This window comes from Austrofundulus limnaeus, unplaced genomic scaffold (genome assembly GCF_001266775.1).
Source record: "Austrofundulus limnaeus strain Quisiro unplaced genomic scaffold, Austrofundulus_limnaeus-1.0 Scaffold46, whole genome shotgun sequence".
Taxonomy (NCBI): domain Eukaryota; kingdom Metazoa; phylum Chordata; class Actinopteri; order Cyprinodontiformes; family Rivulidae; genus Austrofundulus; species Austrofundulus limnaeus.
The window spans coordinates 182365-196118 of NW_013952448.1; the positions used below are offsets into that span (position 1 = coordinate 182365).

The 13754-nt window shown below is 40.3% G+C and overlaps 1 protein-coding gene across 1 annotated transcript in view; it reads left to right on the forward strand.

Moving 5' to 3' along the window:
* Window positions 1-13754, forward strand: part of wasla (WASP like actin nucleation promoting factor a) — a gene marked incomplete at its 3' end in the record, with an annotated part of 33261 nt that extends 19507 nt beyond the window's left edge. The window contains 5 exon segments of the mRNA XM_014007946.1: window positions 1332-1355; window positions 10343-10544; window positions 10699-10741; window positions 12225-12378; window positions 13714-13754. Coding sequence (XP_013863400.1) covers window positions 1332-1355; window positions 10343-10544; window positions 10699-10741; window positions 12225-12378; window positions 13714-13754 — 464 coding nt within the window.

Below are 13754 nucleotides of genomic sequence, written 5' to 3' on the forward strand. Positions count from 1 at the left end.
GACTAGTAATATTTGGGGTCACAAGTTTTTGCCATGGACATTTTGTGGGTCAGAAGGCAAAAAGTTTGGGAACCACTGCTCTAAAACCATATTGATTCAGCTTTTGGAGAAGAATACTATGGTCAGTAGTGTCAAATGCTTTTCTTAAATCAACAAAAATGCTTGCACAATACTGCTTTTGGTCAACAGCGGTTGTTATTTGCTCAATTAGTTCCATGAGAGCCATTGCTGTAGAATTATTTGCTCTGAACCCGTATTGACTACTACTTAAAATATTTTGTTTGTTGTTGAATTTGTCCAATCTTGTCACAAATAATTTTTCTAAAATGTTTGAAAACTGTGGCAACAGGGATATTGGTCTATAATTGTTAAACACATTTTCCACCATTTTTATAGATAGGAATTACCTTAGCTATTTTACCCAGAGACAATCACTGAATTAGTTTTTTATTGAGATTTTTTACAAACTGAAACAATAATTGTTCCAGTGGTAGCTATTAAATCTGGATTGGATTTGTAAACTTGATGTGCCAACAGGAGTCTGTTGTTGGTTTTAAAGATGAGCGGTTTCTATAAAACACAAAGTCCTGAACAATGTAGCAACAGAAAATAAAGGAGCAGACGCAGGGATGTGGTTGACATGTACACATCCTCCTCCTGTCGGAGCGTCCCTCGTTAGTTTGGACTAAAGCTGCGTCTCACGTGTTCTTTCAGCCACTCGTTCATTTTGTGGCTAGCTAACAGATGAGTGCACCTGACCATAAACACTGAACACTTTCAGCTAAAACCAGCCAACAGAAGTGATGGGACGTGAGTGGAGCTTTGGTTTGGGACCGTTTAATTCCTTTCCCTCCTGCTGTGGGTTCAGTGTTGTCATTTCTGCTTTAGTGAACCTTGGCGTTTGTCTCTAATGAATGCCTCTGCAGCTCCTCTCAGCGTGTCAACACTTTGAAGTGCACGACTCAAACTGTGACGTGCGACACGTTCAAAGGTTCACGCAGCAGGAAGACAGGAGCTCAGTGACAGAGCAGCCCGTCTCAGACACGACTGAGCTTTGAAACCTTTCCTCTTCCTCTGCTCTGTGAAGACTAAACGACTCCTCCAGCTGCTGGATCGACACCGTGAGCCGGCCTGGTTTCTGTGCCTGCTTGAACACTTCCCTGCTGTGTTTCTTGACCGTCTCTGAACTCTACTAACTGAAGCTCAGAACTCTTGGATTCTTGAAATGCTCCCTGCCTTCTTGCTTTATTTCTAACCAAACTTCAGATAACTTCCTCATCATGTCTTTTGCCTACAGTTAAATAACCTCACTGTTAATTTTTCTTTTGCAGACAAAAGAGGTGACCTGAAAAATGGTATGTTGAACTTTAACTCAGTGCCTTGTAATATTTAATGTCACTCAGTGTGTTGTTGCCTTTTTGGAAAAGAGCAACGGGAACACCTTTTGTTAAACTATAGTAGCTTGTTGGGAACATAGCCTAGTAATTCCTTTTAAAGTAAAATAAAACCTATTTAATTAATCTTGGGCTAATTCAGGGAAATGTCAATCAAATAATACAAATGTAAAACAGGAGTCATACAATCTACAAAAGTTCCCACACGGGAACTCATACAACTCCACATTTTTTCTAAAGTAATGTGTTTTCATGTATTTTCACCTAAATAAAAAATATAGAAAACCAAAAAGCTGAAGTGGTTTCCATATAAATATTTTCAAAAACATTTATGATATGTTATCAAATTGTTGTAGTAAATTACAAAAACGTGTGTTGCCCTGAAGCATTGTACTATAATACAGTGGTTCTCATAGTTGGGATCGGGACACACAGTGGGGTCCTGAAACATCAAGGTGGGGTCCTGAAAAGATTTTCTGAATTAATTGCGCTAAAAATTACAACCAAGAATTTTTTTTGCCTTTGCTGTTACAAAAGAGTAAAGTTAGTGTACTTAAAATGGACAAATCATGAGTAGAATAGAAGAATAGAAGTAGCCTTTATTGTCCCACAGTGGGGAAATTCAGGTGTCACAGCAGCATCAGTACAGAGGTTCGCACACTAGTTACTTTTCCAACTATAGATAGTACACACAAAACAAAATTAACACTGACTAGCCATGATACAACTACTAATAAAAATATAATATAAAGAATTCTGCAAGAATAGAAAACGATGTTTTGTTTCTGAATCTGACATTAGGAATCAAAAATTGCCTGTTTTCAGTGCAAAACAATCTCAACAGACCAATAACTGTAAAGTGAAGTATCACGATGCAGACAAGAAACATAGATGTACAATTACAGCAGAGTATAGTGCAAATGATTGCTCAGATGAGTAATGACAATGAATAGTAACAGTACAAATGATTGTGCAGCAGCAGGTGTGTAAACACATTGGGCCTCATGCAAGAACCGTTCGTACGCACAGATTTGTTTGCTCAGATTACTCCCATTTTTAAAATTTTTAAATCAAATCAAATAAATATTGTTACTAAGCTCATATTTATTTGATGTGAAAACAATGTTTATCAACCAACAACAGCTAGGGGCACAGGTCTCCACTGCTGGTATTTTGTGTGTCAAAAGCTAAAAAGTCTGGGAACCACTGCTTTAATGCAAAATTACAAGATAATCCAGATATACAAAGTTGGAATATAAACTGGGTAAGAATTAGCACATGGTTTACATTTAGGTTTTATTTTATAACGCGCATAATATGATAAAAGTATGAATAATGTTCTGCTTTGAAACAACACTGGTTTAAAAATGTTAATGGGCTAAAACAATATATTTTGGTCATATTTGTTTTACAATGGTAGATAATTGCACAAGAGCAACAGATTGGTATGAAAATGTGCCTTTTTTATTAACATGTAATATATGGAGCACCTTTTTTCTAGTGTTTGGTTCAAGAAATTAATACAGTGTTCTGTTCTTTTCTCCTTTTTTTTTCTTTTTCCTTTTTTTTTTTGTTTTTGTTTTGTTTTTGTTTTTGTTTTGTGTCAGAGGCAAGGTACTGATCCAAAACAGGCCGGGAAACAGTTTGTGTTTTAATGTGATGATGATTAATGCAAGTTACAGGACAGCCAGTTGCTTGTATGTGTGTGCGTGTGTGTTTCTTTTCCTGTCGTGTTAGCAGTGTTCTTTCACAGTTTGTGTGACTCACACTGACATACAGTGGAGTCCACTACAAGTTAATCTGGTCAGCAGGAAGTCCATATGTCCATATGTGGAGCACATGGTCTCTGTTGTTAATCACTTCAAGTCTTGTTGATGCTCATTAGGTCTAATCTGTAATCTCCCAATGATTGTCTTTGGTTTGAGCTTCATTTCATCTTTTCTGATTTTTAGTATATTTCAGCAGATGGCACACAGACTTTCTTGATTTTTTTGCTGTTTTGTCGCAAATGTATTGGCTGTTAAGTAACATGTTTATGATCAGTTAAATAATGTCTAGAATAATTATAATGGAGTAATTTGCCTGTTAAACGTGGGCTGTAATACATACTGTCGTACATTTCTCTTCAAGTTTTGGTCCTGTACCAGGGTTATGTGTAGTATCTTACAAAACTAGTTGGACTGCAGTAACTATAGACCAGCTATTTCCATACCATGAGCATCATAGTAAGCTAGTATAAGACTGCTTGTATCAAACAGCTAAATTTTTGATAAACAGTAAAAAGTAGTGGGGTGGATAAACCTATGCAGCTTTAAGCTGTTATGATGTCCTTCCCTCACCAAGAGTGATGCTTTGGTTGATTGATAGATACTTTATTAATCCCTAAGGGAAATTCAAGGTGTACATTCAGCTGTACATTTACAGACAATAAAAATTAAAAAGTAGAGTATACATAAAAACAAAAATAAACACACCCATATACAGTATTTATGTAGAGAGAGAAACTGCTAAAAATTGTCAGGAATCACATAATTAATTTTTACTGTACTGGGATGAGTTGGAACAGCCTAATTGCCTGAGGGACAAAAGACTTCCTGAATCTGTCCATGGAGCAGGTCTGGGACAGCAGTCTGCTGCTGAAAGAGCTCCTCTGCCTGATGATGGCACTGCAAAGTGTGTTCAGCATTGTCCGTGATGGTCAGCAGCTTGCTGAGGACTCCTTTGTCTGCCATGGATGTGAGAGGCTCCAGTTCTGATCCAAGCACAGAACCAGCTTTCCTCACCAGTCTGTCGAGTCGTCCAGCATCCTTCTTCTTAATGCTGCTCCCCCAACAAACCACAGCGTAGAAGAGATCGCTGCAACCACAGACTGGTAGAACATGCGCAGGAGTTCCTGGCAGATCCTGAATGACCCAAGCCTTGTCAAAAAAATAGTCTGCTCTGTCCCTTCCTATAGAGGGCCTCTGTTCACTGTCCAGTCCAGCTTGTCATCCAGATGTACACCAAGGTATTTGTAGATCCTGACCACCTCCACAAGAACCCCTTCAATAGAAAGAGGTTGCAGAGAAGGCCCAGACCTTCTGAAGTGCACTAGCATCTCCTTAGTCTTATCAATGTTCACCTGCAGGTAGTTGGATTTGCACCACATTACAAAGTCCTGTATCAGGTTCTTAGACTCCCCTTGTCCATCCCGCATACACCCCACAATTGCAGTGTCATCAGAGAATTTCTGGATGTGGCAGGACTGTGAGTTTTGTTTAAAGTCTGATGTATACAGGGTGAAAAGGACAGGAGACAGCACATTCCCCTGTGGTGCTCCTGTGCTGCTTATCACTGTGTCTGTCTGAGATGCAGTCCTTGATCCTGACATATTGTGGTCTCCCAGTGAGGTAGATGGTGATCCAAGTGGCCAGTTGTATGTCCACGTCCATCTCCAACAGCTTGTCTCTCAGTAGGAGGGGCTGGATGGTGTTAAAAGCACTGGTGAAGTCAAAAAACATGACCCTCACAGTGCTTTTTCTCTTGTCAAGATGGGAGTTTGCCCTGTGAAGGAGATAGAGGATAGCATCCTCCACTCCCACCTTCTCTCTGTAGACAACTGTAGTGGATCCTCAGCATGGTGGACCTGAGGTCGCAGGAGTTTCAGCATTAGTTGCTCCATGATCTTCATCACATGGGATGTCAATGCAACCGGCCTGTAGTGATTCAGTTCCTCGTTGACTCGTTCATGCATGTTTGAGAGAGCCTTAAATCTCCTGTGGTAGTCATGTGGAGCTTCCTAAACGCTTGCTGGTACAAAGCACCGCCTATTTGTACAAAGCTCCTCTCTGGAGCTCAGTTTGCATCCGAGCTCCTGCCCCACAGAGCACCCCTCCCCAGAAGCTTTTTTTTTTTTTTCAAACATTCTATGGTGGGAGTGTCTGAAATGGTAGGAAGTTCTTACAGACAAAAAGGCCAATTTCAAGGTGCTTGGGTAGACTATGACATAAAGACACATTTATTTTTAATATGAACAGCATTTTCATAACAACGGCAGATAACATACAATTAGGTACGTACTGAAACGTATTGATAATGGACATGGGCATAAAGTCCAGACTTTCAGCTTTCATTTGAGGCTATCCATATTACAGTTGGATGAAGGGTTTAGTTCAGCTTCATGTTCCCACCCTGCTTTTAAAGGGACCAAAAGTAAATGGACAATTGACTCAAAGACTATTTTATGGGCAGGTGTGGACAATTCGTTTTGTTATCTCATTCTCAGTGAAGGAGATAAAAGGTCTGGAGTTTGATTTGAGGTGTGCTGCTTGTATTTGGAAGATTTTGCTGTGAAGAAAACGTAGTCAAAGGAGTTCTCCATGCATGTGAAACAAGCCATCTTTAAGGATTGGCAAAACCTACAGTTTGGTACATCTTGAGAAAGAAAGACAGAAAGCACTGGTGACCTGGATGCCCATGGAAGACAACAGTAGTGGATGATCGCTGAATAATTTCTATGGTGAAGAGAAACCCCATCACAACAGCCAACCAAGTGAACAACAGAAGGTTCACTGCATGGTGCAAGGCACTCCTAAGCCTCCAGAATAAAAAGGCTAGATTGGAATTTGTTTAAAAAAAAAACCAGGACAGTTCTGGAAGAAACTTCTTTGGACAGATGAAACCAGGATCAACCTCTACCAGAAGGATGGAAAGAAAAACGTATGGTGAAGGTGGATGAGAGAGAGAGGAAAATGTGGGTTTATTGAAGTTAATATTGGCATTGCAATATTAATAATACTACTCATAAGTTTTTTCTGATATGCAGCTGTAATGTATGTGCTGTTCCTTGGACAGACCTCTGAGGTTGTTTCTGGGAGTTGCTGGAGCCACTCTTCCAGTTTCTGTGTCATTGGACCAAGAGCTCGACTATTTCCTCTTTCAGCCCTTGGTATTTCTCCAGATTTTCATGTTGTTCCTCATTAATGATACAGCTGCTTGAGGTCTCTACATCTATCACCACTTCCTTTTTCTGGAGTTTGTCATTGTCTGGTTGGTTAACTATCACCTGTTAGTCAGTCTGGATCTGGAAGTCAGAGTATCTTAGTTCTTCTGTTCTCCACCACCCTTGGTGACGATTCCCACTTTTACTCGGATACCTCCAGTTCATACTCAGCACGTGTCTGTATTTTATTAAAGACACTTGGTTATGGCATTCCATGTATACATTGCCTGCCTGGATTTTTACATCCTGCTGTTATGTGTTGGACTGTCTCAGGGGCTTAAGCCTGCATATTGGGTCCTGTCTGAGTTCCTCTGTGTCTATGAAGGAGCAGCCAGTTTAGCATATCATGTTAATGTACCAGTAATTGCAAACTTATCTCATGAGTGTTTAGAATGCTTTGTTTAAAAAAAAGTTATAATTTTACTGCAGTCATCGCATTGTTCTCACCAATGCTTTCCTATAAAACGTGTATAAACCGAGTCCGGATTATCCCATGGGCCTTCTGGGCACGGGCCCAGGGGCCCACGCCCACTATGGGGCCCACGAAGAAGGGGGGGGGACAGCGCTTTTTGTATTACTTTGTAAAATAACATGGGCAGATGTAAGATACATGTGGGACATGTCCCCCGCCCTGCTTGTGTCTGTGGTTCTGTCCCTGCACTTTTTAAAGTGATTGTATCCATTTAATTTATTAACACACGTTTTTTCCGAACCGTCTTTAAACGCACCATAACCATGCGCGTGAAAACGCCGGTGTACCTGCTGCACCGCAGGGGGAGAAGTCCTGCTGAGCAGAGCTTCAACATGTCAGAAACCAGATAGAGCCAGCAAATCGCAAAAAACTGCATTTTCTTTTCTTTAAACAACCAGTAAGTTGAGTGATGCTGCTGGAGGCACTAAAGTCCGCTCTGCATTTTCCTGGTTACCTACAACAAGAAGCAGGCAGGAGCAACAGGTGATGATCAGCTGCTGTGGTCGTTGTTTTCAATATCTGATCCCTCCAGACATTATGGCCATCAGGAGATTCTTTACAAAGAAGCAGAAGCACGTTGTGCCCAGGGGCCCCTGAAATGATAATCCGGCCCTGAAAGAGACCCTCTTTGTTCAGTCTTTACAATTGGTCAAGGTTTGATACTTTGTGTTGTAGATGAGCACTGTATATTTTTATGACATGGTTGTAAGAGATAATATGCCACTACATGCAAAGACATTTATAACTGTAAAGATAAGTTATTTTCTGTTTACTAACAGAAAGAAAAAAAAATTGGAAATCTTGGTGATACTTAAAAAAATGTATTAAAAAATAACTTCCTTTAATTTTTAAGGAGCCATTTGAACTAAGATCATTTCTGGTCAGTAATCTAACTAAACATTAAGCAACCTTTTTTTATCAATATGATAATTGATTTATTTGTTCTGTTTTTTGTTTTTTTAAATCTAGTAATAAAAGTTACACATTTTGACCTGCATGGATCACTCCATTAAGTACAGAGTGGTGGAACAACAAGACCTGCTGTATTTCTCGAGAGAGAAGTCAGATTTGAGGAAAGCCTCTTGGTGGGGTCGCAGAAATCCAGCATTCATTGGGGGTGGGGGACAAGATTTGGACTGGGATTAGCTGTGGATTATTTGTTATGTCAGATGTTGCTGTATTTTATTTAGATAAGAAATTTGTTTACAGAACAAAACAGACAAATTGGAAGAGAGGAAGAAAGACGTGCATCCATTTACACTGAATCATGGCAGCTTTTTACAAGTGGGGAAATCCTCAATGATGGACATGGATTAAAGAAGACATTTCTAGAAGATCTTTGCCTTGCTGATCCTATATTTCACTGGATTATTGAATCCATGTGGATGAGAGCTTTTGAGCGAGGGCAGGCCATTTGGCAGATTAAATACTGTCTTTTACATTTATATTCCAATAGTTGTAAGTCTTTTACACTGCTGCCATCTAGTCTGGATTTCTAGGAAGCATTTTCTCTTCTAAAGGCCATGTTCATTTTTAAAAACATTTTAAAAGTATCAAGTAGTCCTGCCTAATAAATATCCTAAGTGCCAGTTCTTTGACTGTACACAGGTCTCTGATTCTTCAAATGCTCAGGTTTTTGCTCTGCGTTAAAGCAAATAACAACCCTGTAGGCGTTACATTTTGCTTAGAGAGTGAATTTTTTTCATGAACAGATCACAGCTGATCACAGAAATCCTGACAAGGATTTACTTTGGAAGGTTTTCCAATGGCGTCTGGTCTAACTTTTCTAAAGCATTAATGACAAACTTATTTTTCCTTATTTATTGTTTGCTTCTCTTTGCTGGTTTGGCTTCAAACCTGTTGCAGATTAATAAAAGACAAGTTTTCTCTCCGTTTGTGGTCACTGTTCGAATCTGATGTAAACCTCGTAAACCATGGCAGCAGAGTGAAAAAGGACATACAGTATTGCTAACTAGTTAAAGTAACAGGCACAGTTTCTTCACATCCCTCAGGTTGTCATTCTCAGACATTTTTCATGATTTAATGTCCTCCTCTGTAGTCTTCCATTAAGTCCATTTTGTCTCAAACTAGTGTTGTCCAAATGCCTTTATTGGTATCTGATACCAGCATTTCTACAAGTACTTGTTCAGAATGCCCCGATACCGGAAATGATGCCAATACCAGTTTAGAATCTCAATTGAATGCGTTACAGTTTATATTTCAAATTAAAGTTTGTCACTTCCATGTTTATGAAAGATATAGAAGTTGAAAGAAAATCTTAGTTATTTTTATTTATTGTAAAATGTTTCAACAGTAAATACCATGCGGTGTCTTTGATTAGTTCCAGTCATAGGGCCTGTAGGCCTATAAGGAAGGAGAGACCCCTTGTTCTAAATAATAGAAATGGGTGTTAAAAGAGCTGATGACACGATATTGACATTTTCTGCCATTTTTTTATAAACCAAAAGGTCCCTCTCAATGAACTATTCAATCATTCCAACTGTGCATAGATAACATCATTGTTTTCAAAAAACCAAGTCAAATTTGAAACGATTGTATCGTCGCTTAGTAGCCGAAGAAGAAAGCGGAAGTGACGTCTCTGACAGAACGGTCCCCTCAGATTTGTCTGTGAAAGCTAGCAGTTTTATAGCAAACATTTCAGAAGTATAAGTATCAGGTATTAAGAAGTTTTTGGAGTTTTTGTGGTTGTAAATAATGGCAATTCCATCCCGTATCGCAGGGTTTTGTTCAAACACCCATAAAGATGGTTAGTTTATTTAAAGTCATTGTGTAATGTTGGTACTCTGCATAGCCAGTATCCATACTGAAGTACGTGTACTGATCTCAAACAGACTGGTGGTCTGATCTGACTCTGATCACCTTGGAGTTCATCTCTAATCTCTTTGGAAAGTGGTCTGGACTCTAAAGTTACCATTTGCTTGATTGATCTCTACAGTTGTCCTGTAATGGAGGGAGGTTGTCTCCAGTCCTGCAGACCTGAATAATCTGAGCAGCTGTAGTCTCAGAAACATCCAGTTGGTTGGAGATGGTCTGATAGTCTTTGCCTTCAGCACGATGTCAATCATTGTCTTTCTGTGCTCCACGCTCAGTGTAGTACACACCATGATACCAAACAGCCCTGTAACTACATTTTACCCTTTAAACAGACAGACTGATTACATGACATATCTTTGATTACTTGTCCCTGTGTGGACAGATTAGTTTCAATATTTTCTGAAGTTATCCTTTGTGTCAAGACAGTTTCATTGTTTTTTTCTGCTGAATCAAAATTCAAAATCCTTGTCTAATTGTCGCAAATACTTTTTTACTTTGGTAAATTTGATATTAAGGAAAATCATAGAGTTTCATCTTGTCACACAGTTCAGCTTCATTAGTGAGGCTTCTTGAGAAATATAACTGGATGTTAAAGTTGAATAAATATTCAAGAATGAGTTGTTAAGAGTCTACCTTTCCTCTCCCCGTCCCTCTGCTCAGGTCCCTCTCTGCCCATGGCCACAGTGGACATAAAGAACCCAGAGATCAATAATGTCCGATATCACAACTCACACAGCCACCAGCAGCCCTACCACCTCAACAACGTGCTGAGCCACAGCAGCCTGATCCGCAGAGACAAGAAAACTAAAGGCAAGAAGAAGAAACTGACCAAGGCTGACATCGGCACGCCCAGCAACTTCAAGTGAGTCCCGTCTCACACACCTGCATTCAGTCAGAAAACACTGTTTCATTTGCACAGTTTGAAATATGTGATGTACGCTTTTGTCTTGCATCAGTGGCCACAGCTAATGTTAATTTGCATGCTAATATATGTCTGTGTGTCTCCTCTCCTTCAGGCACATTGGTCATGTGGGCTGGGATCCAAACACAGGTTTTGATGTGAGTACCCTCCTCGACACAAAGGCCCAACAGTGATGTGTCTGATGACTGCATGATGAAGTCACACAATGAGCTTTTGTTTGCTTCCTGTCTTGTTTGCACAAACATTTTGCAATGTCTGCACAGAAACAAAAAGTTTCAGAAAGAAGCAGACTTCAGGCTGGTTACAGACTAGGGGGATTGATTGATCATTGCTTAATGTGTGGGATGAGAACTCTTTCATTCAAGGTTTTATTTAGACATTTTATACATTTTTATGTTGTTTTAAAATGAATGTATTTGATCTGAAGCACCTCCTCCTTTAAACATTAAGTAGGGGATATATTAAAGAACAGTATCAGCAAAGACCTCTCTGACAGTCAACATGAAATATCTGAATCTGAAAATGTGATTTGATCTTTTTGAACAAATTTGACTTAATCCTTGATTTGATGTTTGGTCACAAATTATAAAGGCTTCAAAACATTTACAGTTGCCACAGACAGCTCAGAGATGAAGAAAAAGGCAAACAAGGTCCAGTCAAATCTTTCATTGAATCAAGTACGGTCTAGAAAGAATCCCAATAAACTGGTGTCAGAACAAAACCAGGAGCTCTCAAACTGTGAGGCAGGTGGAACTAACCTGTTGTACCACAGACCTATTATAGGAACTATATTTGTTACTGACCTATTCTGAGTGGTCACTGATCGTTGTCATTTTTTAGAACTCTTGACAGTTTGATTGTCAGGTTTGGAGTTTAAGTCACGAACAAAGAAGATGAAAAGAAAATAGTTTGAAACTAAGATAATTGTGCTAAATATTTGTGCTAAATATAGCAAAGAGGCATCTGGGGAGGTTAATGAACAAAAGTGTTGCGTATTTGCCTTTTCTCTGTACGCCCAACGTGCGCAAATCCCGACCACGGTCCCAGAATGCACTGCAGTGAGCCGCCTGTAGTTCTTCCTGTTGGCCACTAGATGTCAGAGTGACACTGAAATGGAGTTTGTGTCTTAGTAAAGAGCAGCTTCTCATTAAGGCCCTCATGACTGCACCATCATCATCGTCATCATCATCGTTTATTTGTAAAGCACAATAAAAACCAAAGTGCTGTACAGAAACATAAATACAAACAATGAACAAAGTACAGTAATAAAATAAACAATAAAATTAAACTAGAACAAAGGCTGGCCTAATGATCGTGCTCTTCAGACTCAAATGCCTGTTAAAACAGATGAGTTTTTAACAGAGACTTAGAGACCCAGCTGACCTCACAGACAGTGGGAGATTGTTCCAGAGCCGAGGTCCTGCAACTGAAAAGGCTCTGTCCCACCACACACCTGTACATACAGATCAACACAAAGCCTTCAGTCACTGAAGCTGAAGCAGGTCAGACTTCACAGTTTGATGCCTGTTTCACACTCAGTTAATCAGTATAAAACCACATGCAGGTGAGTCAGAGCAGAGAATGTTTTTTTAGTAAAGATGTCACCTCTACTGTTGACAGCTGAACAACCTGGACCCTGAGCTGAAGAACCTGTTTGACCTGTGTGGGATCTCAGAGGCTCAGCTGAAGGACCGAGAGACGTCTAAAGTCATCTATGACTTCATTGAGAAGAAGGGCGGCGTGGAGGCCGTGAAGAACGAACTGAGGAGGCAGGGTGAGCCTGTTCACACACACACACGCACGCACACGCACACACATTTGTTCTTCAACCTTGTGGGAACATTCCATTGACTTCCATTCATTTTTTTAGACTTTATAGCCTAACCCTGACCATTTACTCTTAAATTAACTTCACAGGTACCTGACCCTAGCCTGGCCCTTGCCTTCTTATGCAGCTCCGCTCAGTTCTAGTTTCCCTTCACTGCTCCATCTGGGATTTCTCCCATAGACAAGGATTTTTTCAGGAGCATTTCATTCAGGCCAATCAGAGAACAGAACGTTGATTTTCTGTGCAGTGTCTGCTTGTAGTTTATTTTACCTGGGCCAGTCAGCAAACAGAAGGAGGAGTTTTGAACGTTGATTTTCTGCACAGTGTCTGCTAGTTATTTTAGCATACGGCAGTGGAGGAAGTGAATGAAACCAGTCTGTGTTTATAAGGCTTCAAATTAAAATAAATATGTCTGACAAAGCAGCAGCTCTCATTTACAGTCGTCTTGTTCAGCTTGGTATTTTTCTCCTCTCAGTAGGGTTGTTTACAGTGCACGCGATTTCCGGTTAGCCTCTTAGCTTAGCCTTCACAGCGACATACGTCGCAGCCAACTGATCCAATCATTTTAAACTTCAGCAGAGGCCACGCCTCCTGCAAGAATCACTTCTCTATGCATCAAGTCCAGACCCTCGTACAAAGCAAAGTGAAGGACAGGGTCTGGATTTTACCAGGCTATCCAGACCCTATAAAACTAACATAAAACTTGGTCCTAAACCTAACCCCCCACTTGTAATTTGCTTTTGGATGCACTTCGGTCCCCATGAGGCTGCTGCTTTGGGAAAATTTTCTCCACATTGTAGGAAAAACCCGTCCACACGCACGCACACACACACAGGTTTGTTTTATGTCCCTGTGGGGACCATGGATTGACTTTCATTCATTTTCTGGTAATTTTTTAACGTAACCCTGACCGTTTACCCTAAAATTGACCTAAACTCAATTCACACCTTGGTCCTAAAACAACCCCCCCCACCCCCAACCCCACCCAAAATCAGCCTCTGAGGTCGTAGGGACCGAGCTTTGAGGCTGCCTTTTCTCGAAAATGGTTCGCACAATGTAGCAAAAACGTGCCCACACACACTCTTGTGCCAGATGTTTATTGAAATTTAGATCTTTATAAAAACACACGTAATAATTTCCACCAGGTATGATCTGGGAACAGTTAAGAGGTAAACACACACCTGATCTGAATGACTGGATGATGAACAGGTTTCTGCAGGGTCAGGTCCAGGATCTGAGCTCTTGTTGTTACTGATCTCCTCTCTCATCTCCTCCCTGCAGCTCCCCCTCCCCCTCCCTCTCGTGGCGGCCCTCCTCCTCCG